The 20,864-nt window shown below is 33.0% G+C and overlaps 1 protein-coding gene and 1 pseudogene across 1 annotated transcript in view; both read left to right on the top strand.

Annotated features, from left to right (window-relative positions):
• Nucleotides 1-20,864, top strand: part of DNAJC1 (DnaJ heat shock protein family (Hsp40) member C1) — a 205,241-nt gene that overhangs the window by 72,580 nt on the left and 111,797 nt on the right. The window contains exons 2-6 of the mRNA XM_011364405.2: nt 950-1,051; nt 1,541-1,587; nt 8,079-8,244; nt 9,121-9,218; nt 10,162-10,255. Of these exons, the coding sequence (XP_011362707.1) occupies nt 950-1,051; nt 1,541-1,587; nt 8,079-8,244; nt 9,121-9,218; nt 10,162-10,255 (507 nt within the window). The remainder of the gene's footprint in view (nt 1-949; nt 1,052-1,540; nt 1,588-8,078; nt 8,245-9,120; nt 9,219-10,161; nt 10,256-20,864) is intronic.
• On the top strand, nt 18,575-18,688 carry LOC111742551 (annotated as a pseudogene).

The following is a 20,864-nucleotide window of genomic DNA, read 5'->3' as shown; positions in this document are numbered from 1 at the left end:
ATTTACTAAGCAACTTTATTATTATTTTGTCCCCTTATAAATATGTTAGTTATTGGAATAACTTTTAAATTTAGTAGAGATAAAGTTTTAAACCCTAGATAGTGTGTTCTTGTTATTATAGTTTATTTTTATTTGTTACTATATTTCATAATGGCTATGTAAAATGATGTTCTCTTAGTTTATCTGGGCACACTGGATTACATAAAATGAAATTTTAACATCCACTTAATCCTAAATACTCTTACTGAACTAAAGTGACTTTTAAAATATATATAAACTATGTTAGTAATACATAAATAGTGGACAAATTTATTTCTGCAAACCAGACTATGGAAACTGGACACCACTGAAAACACCCTTTATAATGCTAAAAATGTGTTAAGTACAATATACAAAACTACTTTTAATTATAATTATTTTACATAAATTTAAATTTAACTGCCTTCGAATAGGCATACTTTTGACATAAGTTGAGATTCTATAGGTTGTTGCTTGATGGTAATAAATTCAATATAAATAACAATGAAGAAACCACATATGGTAGGCCTGGGATTCAGAAACTGGCTTTAAGATTCTCAAATAAAGACCTTTGAAGGCATGCAGATGTATTAATTTTTAATTTGTTTCTTTTTGATCTCTTAATTACTAAAAAAGATTTATTGGTTAATTTTAGGAAGGCAAGTGTTTGAAAAGTTTTTGCCAAATACTGTCTTCTTTGAATGACTATGGTAATGAAAAGTTAAGAGGAGAGCCAAATTAGATTGAATAATTGTTCAGTCATGTGGGGCAGGCCAGTTGCATAGCCTGGTTGTTAGTCTGATTGCTCAAATTACATTGCCTGGGGTCCTGCACTTGGTTGGCTGTCTTCTCAGATCTTAACAAGGTTCTGGGAATTTCTTTTTCTGACAAAGTTTGCTTTGTGTTTTTCCCCTCCCCCCACCACCTCCAGGATGCTTCATCTGCAGACATTAGAAAAGCATATCGTAAGCTTTCATTAACTTTGCATCCAGACAAGAATAAAGATGAAAATGCAGAAACTCAGTTTAGACAAGTAAGTGAAATATGCTATTATATTTTTGTGACAAATTCGTAAATATTTATGGTAGAAATAGTAACTTATGTGTAGAATATTTCTATTTGAAAATGGGGTTGTAGTTTAGAAATATAATGTGTATGTGTTTATTCAGTTTTTTACAAAATAAGTTTTTACCAACATCTTTTATATTAGAATCTCTAAATTCTTGGAGAGTCATAATTGTCATAATTTCTTGTCTAAATTACAGTTTTTGCTTTTTAAAACCACGTTTTAAGATAATTATTACTTTGCATCTTTTACAAAGATTTATTTTGTTATCAAGCATTTTTAACTTCTTAAGATGCTACTAAAAACATTAAATATTACTTATAATTAAGGCTTTCTCTGTTCATTTTGTTTATGAGCACATAGGGTTTCTGCATGTGCATTATAGTGTGTTCACCTTCCTAAGCGATTTCTTACAGTTGAGAGTATTTTTATTTTAAAGTAATGCTTCTATTTTAGTTGGTGGCCATTTATGAAGTTTTAAAGGATGATGAACGAAGGCAGAGGTGAGTGTTCATTTCTGCTTTTGAATTAAGATGTTAGAGTTTGATGCCTCAGTTTCGAAAGGAAAGAATTATCTCATTAAGCAGTTTATTATAAGTTAGTATTTTATTTTTGTTCCATCCAAGGCATTCAGTGTTTTTAATATGAATGTTTAGAGCAGAGCTTATTAATATCGAATATTCACTGGCTTGAGTCAGTACTTATAGATTTCAGAATCGTGAGTCATAACGTTAGCAAGGCATGGCTTCGTTAGTTAAGATTTTTAACATGGGTGTCTGTTCCTAGGAAATACAGTACCACTTGACTTCAAATAAATGCCCATTCATTTTTGATATATCAGTAATAGTTCCTCTCTGTGCTTGGTGGTCCTTTTTTATTTTGCTTTCTCTTCTTTTACCTAAACATTTTGGAATTAAGCTATTAGTGATATTCGAGTTATTCCCCTCTCTTGATGTTTTCTCACTCTTGAAATAATAAACCCAATTTGTGAGTTAGAGAACAGACTTGTGTGAGTCTGTAGAAGATAGGAGTGGAAGGAAAACATTCGCTTCTATTTCTTTTGCCTCCTTCCCTTCCCTTCCTCTGCTCCAGTGATTCTGTTGAGGGTTAGTTAGAGGCAGCCCCCTCCCTCGGAGACTTCTCGGTGCCGCCCTCAGAAGAGTAGTGATATACCACACGACAGTTCATGGTGCCGGGATCTGCGAGGAGTCTGCAGAGGGGCCCCCTTCCTCTGCTGCAGAATGTGTGGAATGTAGACGCTGTTGCGATGGTAAAGTCAATATAAATAACAATGAAGTTTCAGGGTTTTGTAAGTCAGACTCACAATAAGAAATACATTTTGCATCGTTCTCTGGACACACACACACACACACACACACACACACACACACACCCACACACCAAAAATTTCACCAAACACTTATTTTTGTGTGTGAAACAGACTGGTATTTTCTATTCTAGGCTAGTCTAGACTAGTCGTTTTTTTCTTTTTAAAAACAACGCTGGTTGTGGTCCACTAAGTTGATTTCATGAGACGCTAGTGGGCTACAATTTGCAATTTGCAATTTGAAAATGTTGCTCTACAGTAAAAGAGTGCCTTTAAAGAAAAAAGTAGATATTTGAGATTTTAGGCTAAGGCCAGCTTAATTATCGGTATCTCTCTGGGGGAGCTAATATATCTTAAAGACAGTCCCCAAAATTATGCTGTATGACATTCCGAATCTTTCTTCAAATATATTATCTAGCATTATTCTGTATACTAAAATGTTAGCTACCACTCTTGGTTCTCATCCTAACTCTTCAATTTGAATACTTCAGTTTGTCAGATTGCAAAGCAAGGACTCAAGATATTCTCCTGAAGTGTTCTTTGCTTTATAACAAGGGCTGGCATTAGTCCACAGGCCGTAGCAGACATTCCTCTGGTTTGAGATAATCCATAATGTTGAAAGACCTAGGAGTGTGTTGAAAGAAGTGTTGGTCATTCTGTGCGTATTTTCTAGTTGGTTTCTCTCACCGAGCCCCTAGTTGTGTTTCACGTAGCAAGAATGTGTCTGTAAAGATAGCTTTATTTAGTCTCCTTGTATCTTTGGCATCCGATTTTGTCTTTTTGTTTTCTGTTTTCTTAGAAGTCAGTAAACTTTGTAACAATTTCTTTTAATTACTGAAATTATCTTTTTAGAACAAATCACATCTTATCTATATATTCTTTCTTCATTAATGTAGAATCATCTAACATTTTCTTTTTAGGATTAGTTCCCTTTGCACTTATTATAGAGCGTTAGTAGGAAAAATGGACCTGGCAGTTACACAAACAGCTGTAGTATTTACACCCCTTGAGGGACAAGTAACTCTTTGGTAACTGGTTTTCCCTGAGGCAAAAGTCTTAACTAATCAAGCTAAGAATCATTCCTCTAAAGCTTGCGCCTGAGGCCAGGTGACCTATGAGTATTTAAACATATAAGAGCAATCACCTCTGCTGACAAGAACCTAATGTTTATAATTCCTTTAAAAGGAGTGGGGGCGGGGCAGGCGGGAGAGCATAATCAGTTTTGTCTTCTAAAAGGAGGTTATCTTATACTGGTATTGAATAAATGCTCTTTGGTGTCACAGTTATTTATTATAAATATTCATTAAATAAGTGCTTTTAAATGTGTACCCTTCCAGGAATTTGGAATTTGGGGATGTTGTCATAGACATGTTTCCTTTACAAGTAATTGTGTTTTCACTGAAATCAGGTGCATTCTCTAAATTTTGGTAGAAATAAAATAACAAACTGGATAATCTTTGTACTTTTTTTTTTTTAAGGAAAAGGCGAATTTTATTTTTAAACAGCCTTATTTAGCTATAATTTTCGTACCATAAAATTCACCTGTTTTAGTTGTACAATTCAGTGATTTTTAGTGAATTTACAGTTATGCAAACCACCACAATCCAGTTTTAGAACATTTCCATCTCAAAACACTTCCTTATTATAGGCAGTCCCCACTCTGATCCCAGCCCTAGGCAATCATCTTTTTGTATCAATAAATTTGTGTTTTCTGGGCATTTCATATTAATGAAGTCATGTAATATGAGTCTTTTATGTTTGGCTTTTTATTATCATAATGTTTTTGAGATACATCCATATTGTAGCATATACCAATAGTTCAGTCTTTTTTATTGCTGAATAGTATTCCATATACCACTTTAGTTCATCCAAAATCTTTGTGTGAACAGATGTTTTTCATTTCTGTTGGATAGAGTCCGAAGAGTGAATTGTAAATAAACTTTTAAGCCATTTTTTTCTCCCAAAGGCATAGACTGTAGCATGAAAACAACAAGTTTTCCTGAGTAGTGTAGCGAGCCTGGCATAGCAACCTTTTCTAAACTCCCTCAGTAACTTGCTTTAGGGAGGGAATAGCAGCTAGGCTAAGTTCTGACATAAATTTTTATACAAGTGTCCTGAGTGTTAGCTGAAATAAAGTACTAAGTAGATAACAACCATTACATATGTACACTAAATTGTATTTTTGTAATATTAGCATATTTTTCTTTAAAATCTGTTATAAATTTTTTTTAACAAATATTCTTTCGTTAACTCAGTTTTGCAACTTTAATTTTGGGGAGTTTTTTGGTCTGTTTTATAGTACTAAATGTAAAAGTTGAAAGTATTTTTATAATTTAATAAATAAAATCATATTTTATTTACAAATCCAATGTCGAAAAGTATAGTTATCTCAGCCTTATTCTGCTAAACTTTTACAAATCCATTAGCCTAGTTATTGTAAATTTATAGAGGTGTTTGAGTGAAAATAAACATTGATTTAAGAGTAAGAAATCTTAGTACCTTCATCATTTAGGAGATATAAAACACCCATTATATACATATATAAAGTACTGTGTACCACAATTCTTACTCTGCTCAATGTATATCAGTAAGATCAATTAATTTAGACTTCTTTCCTGTTTATGATCTTTATACAATTAATTTTCACTCTTAAAGTTCAAATGGATGTTGCTATTATTGTTTTAAGCTGAATATTCAAACTTTGTATGATGGGAAATTCACCATTTAGGCAAGTGCTAGAATTATTTAAGTATTCATTTTCATAATATTGATGTTTTCTATTTTAGTTGCATAATTACTATTTTATATATCAAAACATGCTGTTTTAATTTACATAAGTTTTTTTCTCCTGGTAATTTAAACTTTAGATATGTATTTGCTTTCCAGTGTTTGTATTAGGCTAAATACATATGATGAATTGCAGATTATAAAATGTAACTCACTAATGATTATGTAACCATTATTTTATGTTCATTATGTACATTTTAAGAAAATCAAAGTAAACAAATTAGGCCATATGTTAGATATGTGGAATTGATCAATTAATGTTTTAATTTCCAAGATAATGCCTTTACAGTTCCATATAATCTTTTTCATTGGTGATATTGTCATCAGAGGTTTACTTTTATATTTTCTTAGAACACGTATTCATACACGTATATATTGTTAATCTAAGAACAATTTGTATGAGCTCAGTTATAGAACATTTTAACAGTGTTGTGTGTTAAATATGGGAAAGCATAACAGTGACGTTTTAAATTTTATGCGTTGTCAACAAATTTTTTCTTAAACAACTTATGAATGTAGTGCTCGTATATTTTAAGAAGTGTCTTTATTTTTTCAGTGTTTCAGGCAAGCAGTAATTTATCTTTTAACAGCATACATTCTAAATAGTGAACTATAATAGAAGCTATCTTCCCTTAAAATGGCCAGTCGTGTAAGCCATAATGTTCATTGATAATAAAATCAATAGAGCATTGATTCTAAGCTTAATCCTTGGAGACTGTTGTTTAGAGTGGCAGACATAGCCTAGTAAATACCTAGTTCTGTTTAATGTGTGCATGACGTTTTGCTATCTTGAATTTGGCTGTACACTGAATACAGTTTATATGTGGGGTAGAAAATGGTTAACAGAAACATAGCATTTCAACAATGGTGGTGATAAAACATTTGATGTGAAATTCATAACTCTTGAGTTCAGTTGTGTTTTCTTCCAGTCCTGTTTAGATCTAAAATTTAATAATCAGTGATGCTCTTTGGTAATTGTCGCCACTTTCTTAGGTGTTCTTTATTAATAACCATGCTTTTTACATGAAGTTATTTCATGGGAGAGATTGGCTGAAAATAATTATTTTTATAGTCACCTTTTTTTCCCTCTTAACAAATCTGAAGTATAATGTAGATTTAGATATAAATTCAGGATTTAACATTCATTGGACTTCATTGAAATGTTGCAATCTTGCATTATAACACTTGAAACCTTTTTGCCAATTCATTTCTGATTTAAAATGAGTCAATTTTTACAAAGATAGATTTAAGTATAAATTTTTGAGGATGGGAATGATATAGCTTTTGATGAAATCATTATTATATTTTGATATTAGTGTTCAAAAATTTCTGCAAATATCGAACAGGAGAATATTTAACATCAAAATTTTTCTGGTCTAGCCACAACACAACCATATTTTAATCTGTAGACTCTTCTGTACTACACAATTTGCCTCTTAAGAGTTTAGTAGTAATTAATGTCCTTTACTTCGAACATTGGTTATTCTGATCTGTCATTATTATTAATAATCTGAATTGGTCCAAAAGTCAGGTTTTCTAGATTTATTAAAATATATTTTGAATTTAAACTCAATATTTTTCTACTGAAAAAAGAAGTTGCCTGTAATAAATCCTCTGCTTTATTTTTTTTTTTTTTAGCATATCTCCAAGGTATCAATTTAATAACTATCAAAGTAGCTACTGCAGTTGTTGCATTTAAATTGATTTACATGTCAAGACTGGCAGTTTAGCAGCTGCGCTATTATTCCTAGATCGGTCAATTTACTTGAGAAAAACCTACTACTGAGTTCTACTGACCTGCCTGACAATATAGGCCCTATTTCTATTCCTGTAATTAGGCCTGCGACTAACTCAGAATATTTTTAATTAAAATATTTTGGTCAATGTGTTGCACCAAATTAGGCCTTTCAGTGAAGATTTAATTCTGGAAATAGTGTGATTAGAATATTTAATGAGTTGTGTTCAATTGAGATTAACAGGTTGTGTGTTTTGAACATACAGTGTTTGTTTTGTGACCATTTTGAGTTTTACAATCATAAATGTTATTCTTGATTTTTAACCTTAGAAATATTTGCCTCAATAACTGTCTGACAGGTAAATTTAAATTCAGTTGAAATTTTATTCTAAAGAAAGCTGATTTAAAATACATTACTAGGAAAGCTTTTATTCGTTATGCTCTCCCCTTCCAGCAAAGCCAAAACTGAGGAAATTTCTACTTAAGTGTTTACAAATAAACAGTTTTATTGAGAAATCTGACATAAACATTGGTTGTTTCCACATCTCTTTCTAATTTGGAAATTTTTTTATTCTCTAATGTGAACAGTATAAAATTAAAAGATGCTCATTTTATAGGCTTTTACATCATTAAGAAGCTTCGATAAAATAATATATATAAATATTTCAACCTCGAACCATAGTACAGGTGTGGAAATAAAAGCACTGACTAGAAAATGTATCCTGAATTTGATTCAATTAGGATATAGTTCATGGCAACACACAGAGCTCTTATCTTGATTTTTCTCCCATTGAGATCCTTTTGTCACTGACTTCTGTGGTGGGGTCTTTACAGCAGACTATGAGAGGTAGACTCTGTGGCTCCTTTAGTTTAGATATCATTCCAGAAGTCACATCATTGGGTTGCTATAAAAACATAAGACCCGGTATCCACATCGTATTATTGTGTACCTTTTCAAAGATTGTGACTAGACCTACATACAGTGTTTTGAATTTATAGACCATTGTAACGCTGATAATCTATATTAATGTTATCTGTTTTGGAGAAATTTTTTTCTTTTTCCTCTCTTTAAATCTACATACAAATAAAGCTTTTTGTTTTTATTTAAAACTGCCCTTGAAAACCTGTTATATTTGCTACTGTAGGTATGATGATATTCTGATCAATGGACTTCCAGACTGGCGACAGCCTTTATTCTACTACAGGCGGGTGAGAAAAATGAGCAATGCTGAGCTGGCATTACTTTTGTTCATTATTCTCACAGTGGGTCATTATGCTGTGGTTTGGTCAATCTACCTGGAAAAACAACTGGTAAGTATTGGTAATAAATCAAATGATCTAGCCTCCTTAATTTTATATGGAATTTCAGACATTTATTTTTCAACCGATGAAAATTTTAATTTTTCTACACGTACTCCTCATTCTAATAGTTGTGTGCTCAGTATTTAGTGTTTGTGATGTTTCTAAGTCAAGGAGACTCCATGACATAAGAAGAAAATATCCTTCTTTTTAAAAATGTGGCCTTTGGGTTTGTTATAAGATTTTGTGAACACCCAAATATCTAGCTGAAAATTAGAAGGTAGAGCCATGTTTTCTTAATTATCATCTTTCAAATAGAAATATTTTGATGTAAAAATTATTTTAGAAATTGTGTGTCACAGGTTCATAAAGTAAAGAATGTTTACTTTAAAAGTTTTTAACTAAGACTTGAAATGAGGATAATTTTATAATTTCAGAGATCAGTTGGTTAAAAAATTATTAGATTTTTTTAGTCTAATAAAGTACTACATAGTTTATTCTGCTATGGATGTTTATTTATATGCTAAAGATAATCAAACATATTTATCAGTATTCATGAATTAGCATCTGTTTACTCATTCTTTTTGGAGTGACATTATTAAAGTTGGATGAATGAGAAAAAGTAAGTTGAATGCTTTCTCTTAGAAAACTTTGATTGCTATGGAGATACACATGACTGACAGTGCTAAACTTCATGTGTGTTTAAGGACTGGATACCATGGCAACACTTATTGTTAAAGATTGATGATTTTACTTAATCATGTTGGACCCTACATACATTTGCATAACTGTTCCTCTATAATGTTTACCCTTCACAGAAGACTCTTGATAACATTTGAAGAGTACATGTTAATGATAACCTGTAACCATAATTCTTTCCACATTAAGGATGAACTGCTTAGTAGAAAAAAGAGAGAAAAGAAAAAAAAGACAAGCGGCAAGAGTGTGGATGTATCAAAACTTGGTGCTTCAGAAAAAAATGAAAGGTGGGAGCATATATAAATATTTTATAATTTGAAACTGTTTAAAAATGTTTCATATATATCTGCTTCAGAAATGCTAACATTTATATCTATAGCAGGTTTATAAAAGGCTAATAATGTGCCATATTAGTTTATGAAAGAAATTCTGATCTTAAGCAAAGTTCTACAAATTTTTTCTTTGTAAAGTGTTACCATGTATTTAAGTAATTAAAACCCCAAGTTCTTGTAGTTTGAAATTTGTATACTGAACTTTAAAAACAAAGTATTACTAGACAAATCTATCACTTTAGTGTTTAGCTCTGGAGTGACAATATGTACAGAGGCAGTGATATGCAGGGCACTCAAAAAGATACCACCATTTCTTCTATCGATTCGTAGAAAGAAATAAAGGGTTTAAATAGTTCACACAGCAGGACGGGAAGTGGATCAATGTGAGATGGAGATCAGAGACTATTGTGCCTGTCTTCTGTTTTGATGACATCAGTGAGTAATGCTTCAGTGAACTGCAAACGACATTAATTTTTATGTATTGGTTTGTTTATGCTACAGTCTTCATATCTGCTTGTCAGCACTTGAGAACACTCTGATGAAGTTTACAGTCTTTTAGAGCTAGAGTAATTATAAGGTTTAAGAATTCATTTTGCAGAACTGATGAAAAGTTTAGGTTAGAAAGAGGGCTTTCATTTCTTTATCTTTATAAGTTCATTAAGAGCCTCCTTCCCCAAAATCTTAGCCTTCTCTTACTTGCTATACATATTGCATTTGTTGTAACTACTATATTTCATGATAGAATAAGTCCGAATAAGTGATAACCATCATAAATATTTCATTGAAAATTTTCTTTTTTGTGGAAATAGCCATTGAAAACAGAAATCATGATCTTTATAAAAGTATTTTGTCTCCTAACTTGCCCTGTTTTGCTTCTTTGCTTCTGTTTTCCCTTTAGATTGCTGATGAAACCACAGTGGCATGATTTGCTTCCATGTAAGCTGGGGATTTGGTTTTGCCTTACACTAAAAGCATTGCCTCATCTTATCCAGGTAAAATGTACCTCTTTCATTTAATATTAGATGCTTTCATTTTAATTATTCATGAAATAATTTATGCCTGTGTCTGCTCTCCGAATGCTGATGTACAGTGGATGCTTCTTAATGTTGATTGAATCGAATAGTGTTTTTGTAAGTGTAAACCTAATTTAGAATAGTTCTAAAGTTATCTAGGTATCTAGTCTTAAAACTCTCTCTTACATTGCTTTTAGGACACCTTCGAATTACAAGACACTGGAAAAGGGGGGGAAATACTATCTTTAGGACAGATGTAAAAGCAATAAAAATCTAATCAGCTGTTATCATTTAAGGCATATTCAGTAAAAAAGAACAGGGCTCAAAAAGGTCATTGATTATTTTGATAGCATTTAAATATATAGCATAAAAAAATTACATGATCATTGTTTAATTATGTAAAAATATAGTTTTCCATTTTATTTTCAACTTTAATTGAAGTGAGAATATTCTGCCTTATACTGGTAATCAAAGTTTCTGTGCTAGTTAGTCTTGCTCGAACAATAGAATGTGGGTACATGTCAGATTTATATGGCAATTTCTGTTCTTTTTTTTATGCCTAGCATACCAAAGCATATTTTATTAAATTATTGCTTTGTTAATTTTTATTATTTCATCTGTTTAGAAAATTCTCTACATATAAACATAATATTTGAAAGAATATTTAATAGTTTTGGTGTACAAATTATGAGGTTCTTTGAGGTGGTAATTTTTGGGAGGAAATGTTGCATTTCAGAAACTAAATATTAAGAAACAATTAGAAAACCAGGTAATTTCTACCCAGTTCTGCCCACTTTTTTTTTCTTAATTGTTTAAGGCATTTTATTCTCCTTTTTCTTCTCATAACAAAAATTTTGTATTTGAAGAGAAAATGAACTAAAGATCACTAACTAATGTGTTTCTTTCTAGCATTTGAGAAATTAATTACTAGTTCTTCCATCAAAATAGTTCATCTTAATAGTTATTGCTTACAGAATCATATAGTTTGCTTACAGTAATAGAGAAAATGGAATATTTTGGTAATTTAATAACTTTTGTTTTTAAGTTATTTAGTATATTGTTTATTTAAATAAAAATCCACAATCCTTGTACGGTATATGTAAGACTTAATAAGAGAGGGAAAGTATATTCTTCATAACAGTATATTTATGAGAATATGTGACAAAAAAAGTGTTGTGGGACATATTTTCTTATGTGTTTTTGAGTGATTATTTGTTGCCAGCTTTAGAATCTATGCAATAGGCAAACCAAATTGTAGATAAATTTAAAAGTAGCCAAGAGATAGTATAAATAGAATATGACATAAAATGTCAGTCTAAAACAGTTCTTTGTGATTTTAATCTAAGCCATTTGAAACAATTTGGTAAAATTACCATATTTCTTGGTTAGCTCAGGGTAATTTGTGAAAGTAGAACCAATATATTAAAGTGGCTTAGATGTACAAGTTATTATTTTAAAATATATGCCTGTGGTATCTAGAACAGATTGTTTGCCTCTTCATGAATTTGTAGAAAACTTACAAATATAAGGAATTTTACAAAAAAAAACAACACTTTAATCTCTTTCGAAAGTCTGCTTTCTTAAACTGTCAGGTCAGTTTGAATCCTAAAGTTTTTACTTACTTGGTGGTACCTGTTGCCTTTCAGTTCTGAGATGCAAGGCAATTGGTTTTAAAATCTTTTGTAAACCTAACTTTAAATTTTGGTCTAGTTATTTCTCTCTGATAAATGCATTCCAAGAAGAAAAGATAAGACAGTTTTTTTTTTTAAGCAAATACTAGATATTTTAATATCTAGTATTTAATATCTAGTATTCTGCTGCGAGGACTTAAGATCAGTTTTTCTCACCTACACTAACAAAATAATGTAATATAGTAGGCTCTGATACAAATTGTAATAATGAAAGTTTTTAGATTGAGAAACATCTTATGTTTTCATAAGCATCAGTAAAGCAATACTGAGTAATTACTTTTAGGATTACATTTTTGTCTGCTTTTATTTTCAGTCTGCTTTGATCTTTGTATTAATCATCCATAAAATTGTGTAGTGTGAATTCATATGCTTTATCTACAACATTGAAGTTTTTATGTGATACTTCTACGAGATCCTCTTAAGTGAAAAATTTATGAAATTTAGAAGCCCTCTTTACCTGAAGCAGTCTGCCCTGGTAATTGGTACATGGTCAAACAAGAGCCCTGGTAGACCCCTAAGAATAAACAATGATACTCACACCCCGCAACACTGTAAGCATGTGCTTATATTCATTCTTCACTCTTTGATGTAGGGCCATTGTTTTATTTTTAAATAGCAGTATTCTTTCTTGCATAAACCATACCTATAATCTTCGCTTCTTTAAGGACAAATTTTCATTTGATTTCTTTAAAGAAGAGTTAAATTAGCTGCTTATGAAACTGTAGTTGTATAATCCTTAGAGTTTTTTATGATTTTTGCCCAGTCTTTCATAATTGACTTAATTATATCTAGTTAACAGCATTTTTAGCAACTCTTCTATTGAGCTTTCCAAAGCATCAACTTGGTTTTCATAGAAACAATTCTCATTTTTTACTCACTTTTCATCTTTTTTATATAATATTTAATAGAATCCTATAATTACACTAACAAGTATCTCCGACACAAACAGGTTTAAGAGCTAACACAACTAGCTCTCCTGGTCATGTGAATCCCTTAAATTTCATGAAAAGTTTGTTAAAAATGAGCAGCAAATATTTTGTGTAAGTATATTGCTATTGGATAAGAAAGAGGATCCAACCTAAAATTAAGAGATTCAGAGACTTCCAGCACATGATATTCACACAAGCAGACTTTGTACCCAGATTTTGACTTTGTCATGTCAACAGCTCTTCATCTTCAATTTTTTTCTCCCATTCTTCTTCTAAATACCCATTCCTTTATTACATTTCACATACATGTGTGGTTATTTAGTAGGAAAGTTGCAATTCTGGTTCCACTTATACACCTAAATTCGCTATTTTAGCATCTAAGATGTCTAAGAAAACTCCTTATTGCCTGATTAGTTTACCTAAATTATTTTCTATTCTCCCCCCTCCAAAAGAAATTACATTTAAGAATAGTTATATCAACATTTGATGTGTAAAGCTTCTTCTGGTTATATGTTTAGAAAAACAGTTTATCTGGTTCGATCAAAATTTATTAAACATATCAGAACAAGGCACTATAAGGGGTGATATAAATGGCTATGCCTTCTGGGACCTTATAGTCAGGTAGAGGTTGTAACATATGAGTTAAAATAATTGTATAATGTCACATATGTGGTATAAACAATGACTTCTGTAGTAGTTCAGAGAAGTAAGATTGTTCTATTTGTGATGACCAAGGGAAACTAAAAGAGGAGCCATAGGAATCGAGTCTTGAAAGATAGATAGACCCTTGACAGTGAAGTGCCCCCTTTGTGTACTAGATAGTGTACAAAAATAAAAATTTCATAGATACAGTAATTCCCATATAATCATACTGTGTTAAGGCTGAAAGTTATGTGAGGAAAACATTGTACAATTCCCTTTTTTTTTTTTTTTTAGAAAAAGAACACAGAACTGGTTACTATCATCTAAGACTACATCCTAGGTCTCCAGACTCTGTATATAGCCATTGAAAAATGTATACTCTAATAGATAAATCTGATATGACAAATCTATATAGGACAGTTAGACAAAATAAAGTTTATTGATAAGACAGCAAAATATTTTTATCAACACATCTGTCAAAGATAGGTACATATTGTCGGGAGTGGAAGACTTAGCGTACATAGTAGAAGCAGTTCTGTGATCTGGCTGGGTGGAGGTAAAAGTATATCTTTAGTAGTTCCCCTGCTTCTTATTACCTCCAGCACTGGGTTTTGTCCCTTTTCTTTACTCCAAAAAAGATTAGAAGAATTATAAGAATTGGTAGATTAGAAGAAAGGCCAAAAAACTAAAAACTATTATACTTGATACATGTAAAATATTTGATAATGTTAAATTAATATCAAACTTTTCCCAGATTGGAAAACATCCAAGGGAAAAGATGTGTAAATGATACTATATTTAACAAAATATATGCCCCATATCATTCATGTACCGAAATACACAGAAAAGTAAGAAGTCAAATGAGAAACCGAAGAAAAAGAATGTAGAGAGTGTTTGTAAACTGATGAATAAATGGAAAGTTAGTATGTGCATAAATTGATAAGAGAACTTTAGAGAGGAGAAAAATGCATGACTATATGCAGAGAAGCCGGGGAAAGTGGAAAAGGTGTGTTTAGGTAGCTAAGGAAGCAAGCGGAATGATCAACAGAAGACATGAAACGTGAGTTAGACTTGGGTTGTATCGAGAGAGGCGTTGTATGCTTTGAAGCTAGAATTTAATTTTAACATTAAAAGTATAGCCCTAGTGACACTTTCATATCTTACTAGTCTCTGTTTTCATGGTCGTTTTGAAGGGAATTCACATTCTCTTGGAATCTGACTAAACTAGCCTTTTGTGTTGGCTATATTCAGCCTATAAACCCAAGAAATTTTTCTAACTTCCAAAGTGCCCTTCATGGGTATTTTTTAATGGATCATATATGTTCTGACACATTCATATCCATGAAAGTGGCAAACAGTTGATGAAATATTACCAGTGCTATGTGCATATTTTCAGATTAACTCTTGTAATTTAGTTTATTTTCGTCACCGCCTGTTTGAGTTGGAGCCTCATATATTTGGGCCTATAATGATTTAGATTGTTAATACTATCACTTTCTCACACAAAATCAGTAAGTGCCAAATATTCCTAGGGATTACCAATATAAATCATAGTTTGTTCATAGTTCTCTGTATTGAGTTTTCAGAATTTATTTGCTTGATAGTTTGTTTTTCTGGGAATTCACCATTTAAGTTTCTCTCTACCTGCTCTATTGCATTCTTCACTAATGTAATTTATAAAATGTAAAACTCTGTTAGATGCACATTGCCTAAAATTGTCTTTCCTACTGTTAAGTCCCAGTCCCGTCTTTCCTCACTTCCAAGCTGATCTTTCATGAACACAGTTAAACTAAAAATTATTGTAGGAAATTTCCAGCATGCATAGGCCCACCTCTATCAGGATTTATAGGTCGCCTGGGAGCCGTGTCTGAGAGAACAGAGGAATCTTCTCTGTAGTGCTGTGGCTTTTACCTTAAAAAAAAAATAAAAACTTGCCCAAGAGAGTAAAGGGAATACTATACTTTAAGATATCCTCCCTCCCCAGAAGCTCTTGCCGTGGAAACTGCAGCTATGGACAGGACTGGAGGTCACCCTCTGAACACTCAGTCAGGGCCTTTCTGGCCCCTTTGCTTCTGCTTGCTGGGACTCCGTCAGGAACCAAATAAATAAAACACCGACAGCTAATTAGCAGGAGAAAGGCTTCTAAAAGGCTTGGAGGCATTTGTAGCAAGCTGAGTTGCCTGCCCTTCCAGAGTTAAACACCTTTTGCAAGGGATGAGGAAGCTTATTTTAGTACTCTAATAACTTAAAAAAAAAAAAAAAAATGTTGACGAACATATTTTATGTAGGAAGTATGTACACAAATGAAAAAGGATGGAAAAGCCATCTGAATTTTTATAAGGCTGAAACTCTACTACTACAAAAGGACAAAGTCATACCAGAAAATTAGAAAGACCTCACAACGTAGGACAAAGATGCCTTTTCTTCTACCCTCTGAATGGAGGGTGCAAGATGCAATTACTCCAAGGTCCGAAGGCAGAACATAAAGTAGAGTTTTGTAGGTTACTGCTAGATATAGAAAAGGTTGAAAAAAAAAAAGTTTAGGTAGGATGTTACAAATATATAGTCTCATCGATTCCACATTTTATAGATGCAGAGTACTTAAGACTCAGATAGGTGAGGCAGTTCGTTCAAATTGACGCAACTAGTTAGTGGTAGAAATGAAATTTAAAGCAGATGAAAATAAGTATTAAAATATAAGAAATATAAAAGCAGAGAAAGAATACATTTTCCCAACATTGGGATAAGTATCCAGATAACTAGCTTTACAGTGAGTGAATAATCTGTCTGATCTTTACCTCCCTACCAGAGTATTCAGACTGATTATAATTACTATACTAGTCATAGAAGGATTCTTGCACTGAGTCAGGGCTAAACAGATGACTAATAAAGTCTCTTCACCCAAATGGAAAGAGTCGGTTATAGGCTTTGCATCTCTTTGAACACTGCTGATTCAGGGAGAGGAAGGCATAGTTTCTGGTTTTCTGTCTTATTTTTATTACTTCTTGTGAATTCGGTGTTATTACAGTTATGTGTAAAAATTTAGACTCTTAATCAAAGTATACAATTGTAAAGTTTTCCTGTATTCATTATAATTTTATTACATATTGTATGTAATTCTTAGATTATAGTATAAGTCAATGTGAGAACAAAATTTGATAAGAGAGCAAATGACTTTGTGGGCAGATTTTCAGAAATGTACTTGATGATATTTTCCTGTGTCGAAGGTTATATTTAAGCTTCAAACAGATTCATGCTGTCAGTCAAAAAAAGGGGGATCCTCTAACTTTTTTGTAGCTGCCTATCCTCAGATCTCCCGTGTTCCTCATTCCCATTAGGTCAGGCGTTAGCATTTCCCTGCTGATACCACTCTATTCAACTCTCTTAAGTTTTCCATGAGTTGTTTAATATTTTCAAGTTTGTATGGAGAAGTAAAAACAAACCAAAACATGACAGATAATGCCAGCTCAGCATGTTTTATCACTTAAATGAACTGTGTCAACAATGTTAAAAGAAAAGTTTATGATATGGATGTCCTCCACCTCACAGCTCACTGACCTTGGCAATATGACATCTTCAAGGCTTAAATTGTCATCATCGTTATGAAGCCTCTCCTGATCGGGCCAACTGACAACTTCCCACACAGTTTCTGTGCTAACTTCATAGCACTTACTGTTTGTATTATCATCAAGAGAGACTGATAGACTGTGGCAAGGTGCAGATCATCTTGAAATTCCAGTGGCTTATTTTGTAGTTTATGCCACTTAATCTATCACTGGTAGGGAGTGGGCATTCTGTTTTAACTAGCCATCAGGGACTCAGAACAGCGATGTGTTCATCATCTTCTAGCTGTACCCATCTGAAACATGTGGCCTCCTTGCTCACTGTGGCAAGAGTAGAGAGCTGGAGGATTACACAGCTTTTCGATGCTTTGATTTGAAATGACACATGATATTTCCATCCGCAGCCCATCCAGAACTAGTCCCATGACCCCACCTAATCTCAAGAGGACAAGAAAAGTGGGGAAACAGATAGAATGTTGGGTGAGCACCACTCTCTCTTCCAATAATTCATTCAGCAAATAAGTGTTGAGTGCTTAGTATGTGCCAGGTACTCTTCTAGGCACTGGAAATATATTTTTTTAATTTTTAAAGGCAGAAATCCCTGTTCTGATGTAGTTTTTATTCCATATTTTGATTAATGTTAATAGTTATTTTTACATACGCTTTAAAAACAACTGCTTGTCTTAACATATCATCTCCATATATCATAACAAAACTGCAACACATGTATTAATGGTTCGATAAATAAGTAAAAATAAATATAATGGTTTAATGTTTTCTTGAGCAAAAGCCCATGCTCTACAATTACAAAGAACACTCATAACGTGAATTCTTTAAGTTAAGCGTAGTTCTATAATGTAAAATCAGTCCACTGCTTGTCTGTGCAGACAAGCTTTGAGCCCTTTAAGAAATTTAAGTGTCGAGAGTTGCTTCTAGAATAAAAACTTTTGCTCATTTCCATCCATAAGGATTGGAACTCTTTCCTGTTTGGAACAATGTAAACTCCATAGGTTTAATAGAGTACTATGGAGCTAAACCTAGGCAGTCCAGAACCCCGATTGATGAAAGTGAGCCTTCACTCATTCATTCAATATTTATTAAGCTTCTATTAGGTGCCAAGCAATGTCTACAAAGAGGGATGAGAAGTGTATTTCCACAAGAAATCCATAATTTCCTCTGTAGGTAAACTGGGGCCTTTTCTGGACTCAAAATGGTACTATGTGTTTGTTTTTTCTACCTAACATTGTGTTCACCTGGATTAACCCCTCATGAAGAATGGGAGGGGAAAATGTTGAAAACAACTTGTTCAGCCTCTTTTGATTACATAAATCGCCCCTAGAAGATACCTTAAAGAATAGCCACCTGGTCTCCTCTTGAATATTACCTCCAAAGTCAGTCTATTTCATTTTCGGGTAATTTTAATTATTGTAAAGCTTTTCTTTATATTTATCTGAAATCAAAATTTCCATCTCTGTCTATAGCCATGCTACCCTGAACAAGCCCAATCCCATCTGATCTTGGAAGCTAAGCAGGGTCGGGCCTGGTTAGTAATGGGAGACCACCTAGGAAGACCAGGTGCTATAGGCGTAAAAAATAAAAAATAAGGGATTGTAAACTGACAAGGTCCTTGCAATCTGTGAGGTCAACCAAAGGTTGCCTTTCCTAAAAAATAAAAAAATAATAATAAAATAAAACTTCCATATCTGGAACCATATATAGTAATTTACATCGCTCTTTCCTATAACAACCCTAAAGATATTCTATGATAGTTATCAGGTTATCCCTAATCTCCTCAGTCCCAATTTCTTTTAAATATAGTTTCAAGCTGCTCACCATTTGATCACTTTCCTTTTAAAATCTTCTACTTTATCAGCGAATCTTAAAGCGTGGTACACCGAACTGTGCACAAGGACTCTTGGAACAATGTAGAGTTTGTCGAGTAATGCAGAATTATTTGAGATCGTAGGTTTATCAAAGAAGCAGTGCTTTGTGGAATGGGCATATTGTAATTTGGAAGTACAAATAAGATATGAAGGAAAAAGCATGAGGAACATTTAAATAAATACTTAGAAATGGAGCAAAAGGAAGACAGATTAGGATTTATTAAAACTCTTGGAATTAGAAGGAGTAGGTTAAGGTGATTGGGTACATTACAATCCTCAGATAAGTGTGGTTTTGGATCTAATGGGTATTTCAAGAAAGAATTTTTCACGGAATTCTGTGCTGTGGCAGGAAGAAGAAACATTATCAGAGAAATGTTCAAATTTGGTAGGACCACCAGGAAGAGATTGCTACTACACAGCAAAAGTTTTTGTACTGAAGTGAAGAGGGTGCAGGTAAAGAGAAGTCATGTAAGCAAGAAGGTACAGGATTCTGCAGGATGAGTTTTGATGAAGTATGAAGCAGAAAAACTCACCTTTACTTTGTGGTGGAGAATAAGGTTTTTGGCAAAATGGTGAAGTAATGATAACGATAGGTAACACATATAAGTCCTAACTGTGTGCAAGGTGTTATTCTAGGTTTTTCCCATATGTTAATGCATATAATCTTCACAACAACTCTATGAATTATGTGCTTTTATTCCCATTTTATGGGTGAGAAAATTCACCCATAGAGAAATGATTTGATGAATTACTTCATAGCTAGTAAGATGGCAAAGCTGAGATCTTAATCTAAGTAATCTGGCTTCTAAGTTGGGTGCATGACCTTCTGGGCCTTTCAAATTATACCATTGTTTAGCTGGCCCAGGGCTCGTAGGAATTTTTCTGGTAGAACATAAAAGTGGGAATGGAAAGAATTAGAGCTATATCTTTATTATAATGATCGATTATTTTAGGAATACTCTGTTATTTCCCTAATTCATTATCAGGTGGAAGAGTTTTGATATAACCCTAAGCGACATAGATCCCAGGAGAAAGCTTTAACTTGGATAGTCATGGATGAAAAGAGAGAATCCCATTTTAGGGTTTAAATGTTCTGGCTCTAGGAGTGTTACAGTCTGGGTCTGTTACCCTAGGGTTACCCTTGATACCTCTCTTTTGCTTATTCCACATTAGTCAAAGCCCTTTCATTTCCTTCTTGACAAGATTTCTCATATATTTCAATCTAGTTCAGTTCAGTGAACAGTTACTGAGCACCTGCTGCATGCCAGATACTGTGCTCTGGGCATACAAGCACCCCTCCCTCCAATTTCTTATTTTCTAGGTGTGAATATAGTGTGATGCAAGCAATCATGGAAATGTGTTTAAATACAAAAGCAAAAATATGAAAATAATAAATATATACATACATACAGAAACAGTATACAAGAAAGAATTACTGTGTTGGGGAAGGTTAGAAAGACTTGCAAAGGAGATGATGCTTGAGTAGAATTGTTAAAGATAAATAGGAGTTTTTCAGAATAATGACAAGGGAGCAAAATATTCTAGCTAGAGGGCAAAGCATCTCCAAAGACACGGAAGCATAGCACAGTGTGGCTTGGCAGCTACAAGCAGTATTGCTATAGCAAAGATGAAGTTTGAGTCGAAGAGTGGTGAAAATGATCTGGTTTTGCTTTTTTCATTGTCAGGATCTTCATATGCCTAGAGCATCAACTTATTTGTTTCTGTATCTGTGATTATTGAAGGCCCAGTCAGCTTTCAGTGCTCTGCTAAGGTCTTACCTATGTGCCACTCATAGAGACTTCAGCCACTACATCTTGACACCTGAGTGTCTGTATACTGTGTGTGTCCTCAGTCCTCAACCCTCCGTGATGGGAACTGGT

This window comes from Pteropus vampyrus, unplaced genomic scaffold, assembly GCF_000151845.1.
Source record: "Pteropus vampyrus isolate Shadow unplaced genomic scaffold, Pvam_2.0 Scaffold96, whole genome shotgun sequence".
Taxonomy (NCBI): domain Eukaryota; kingdom Metazoa; phylum Chordata; class Mammalia; order Chiroptera; family Pteropodidae; genus Pteropus; species Pteropus vampyrus.
Note: the sequence above shows the minus strand (reverse complement) of the source record. Positions and strands in the feature narration are given on the sequence as shown.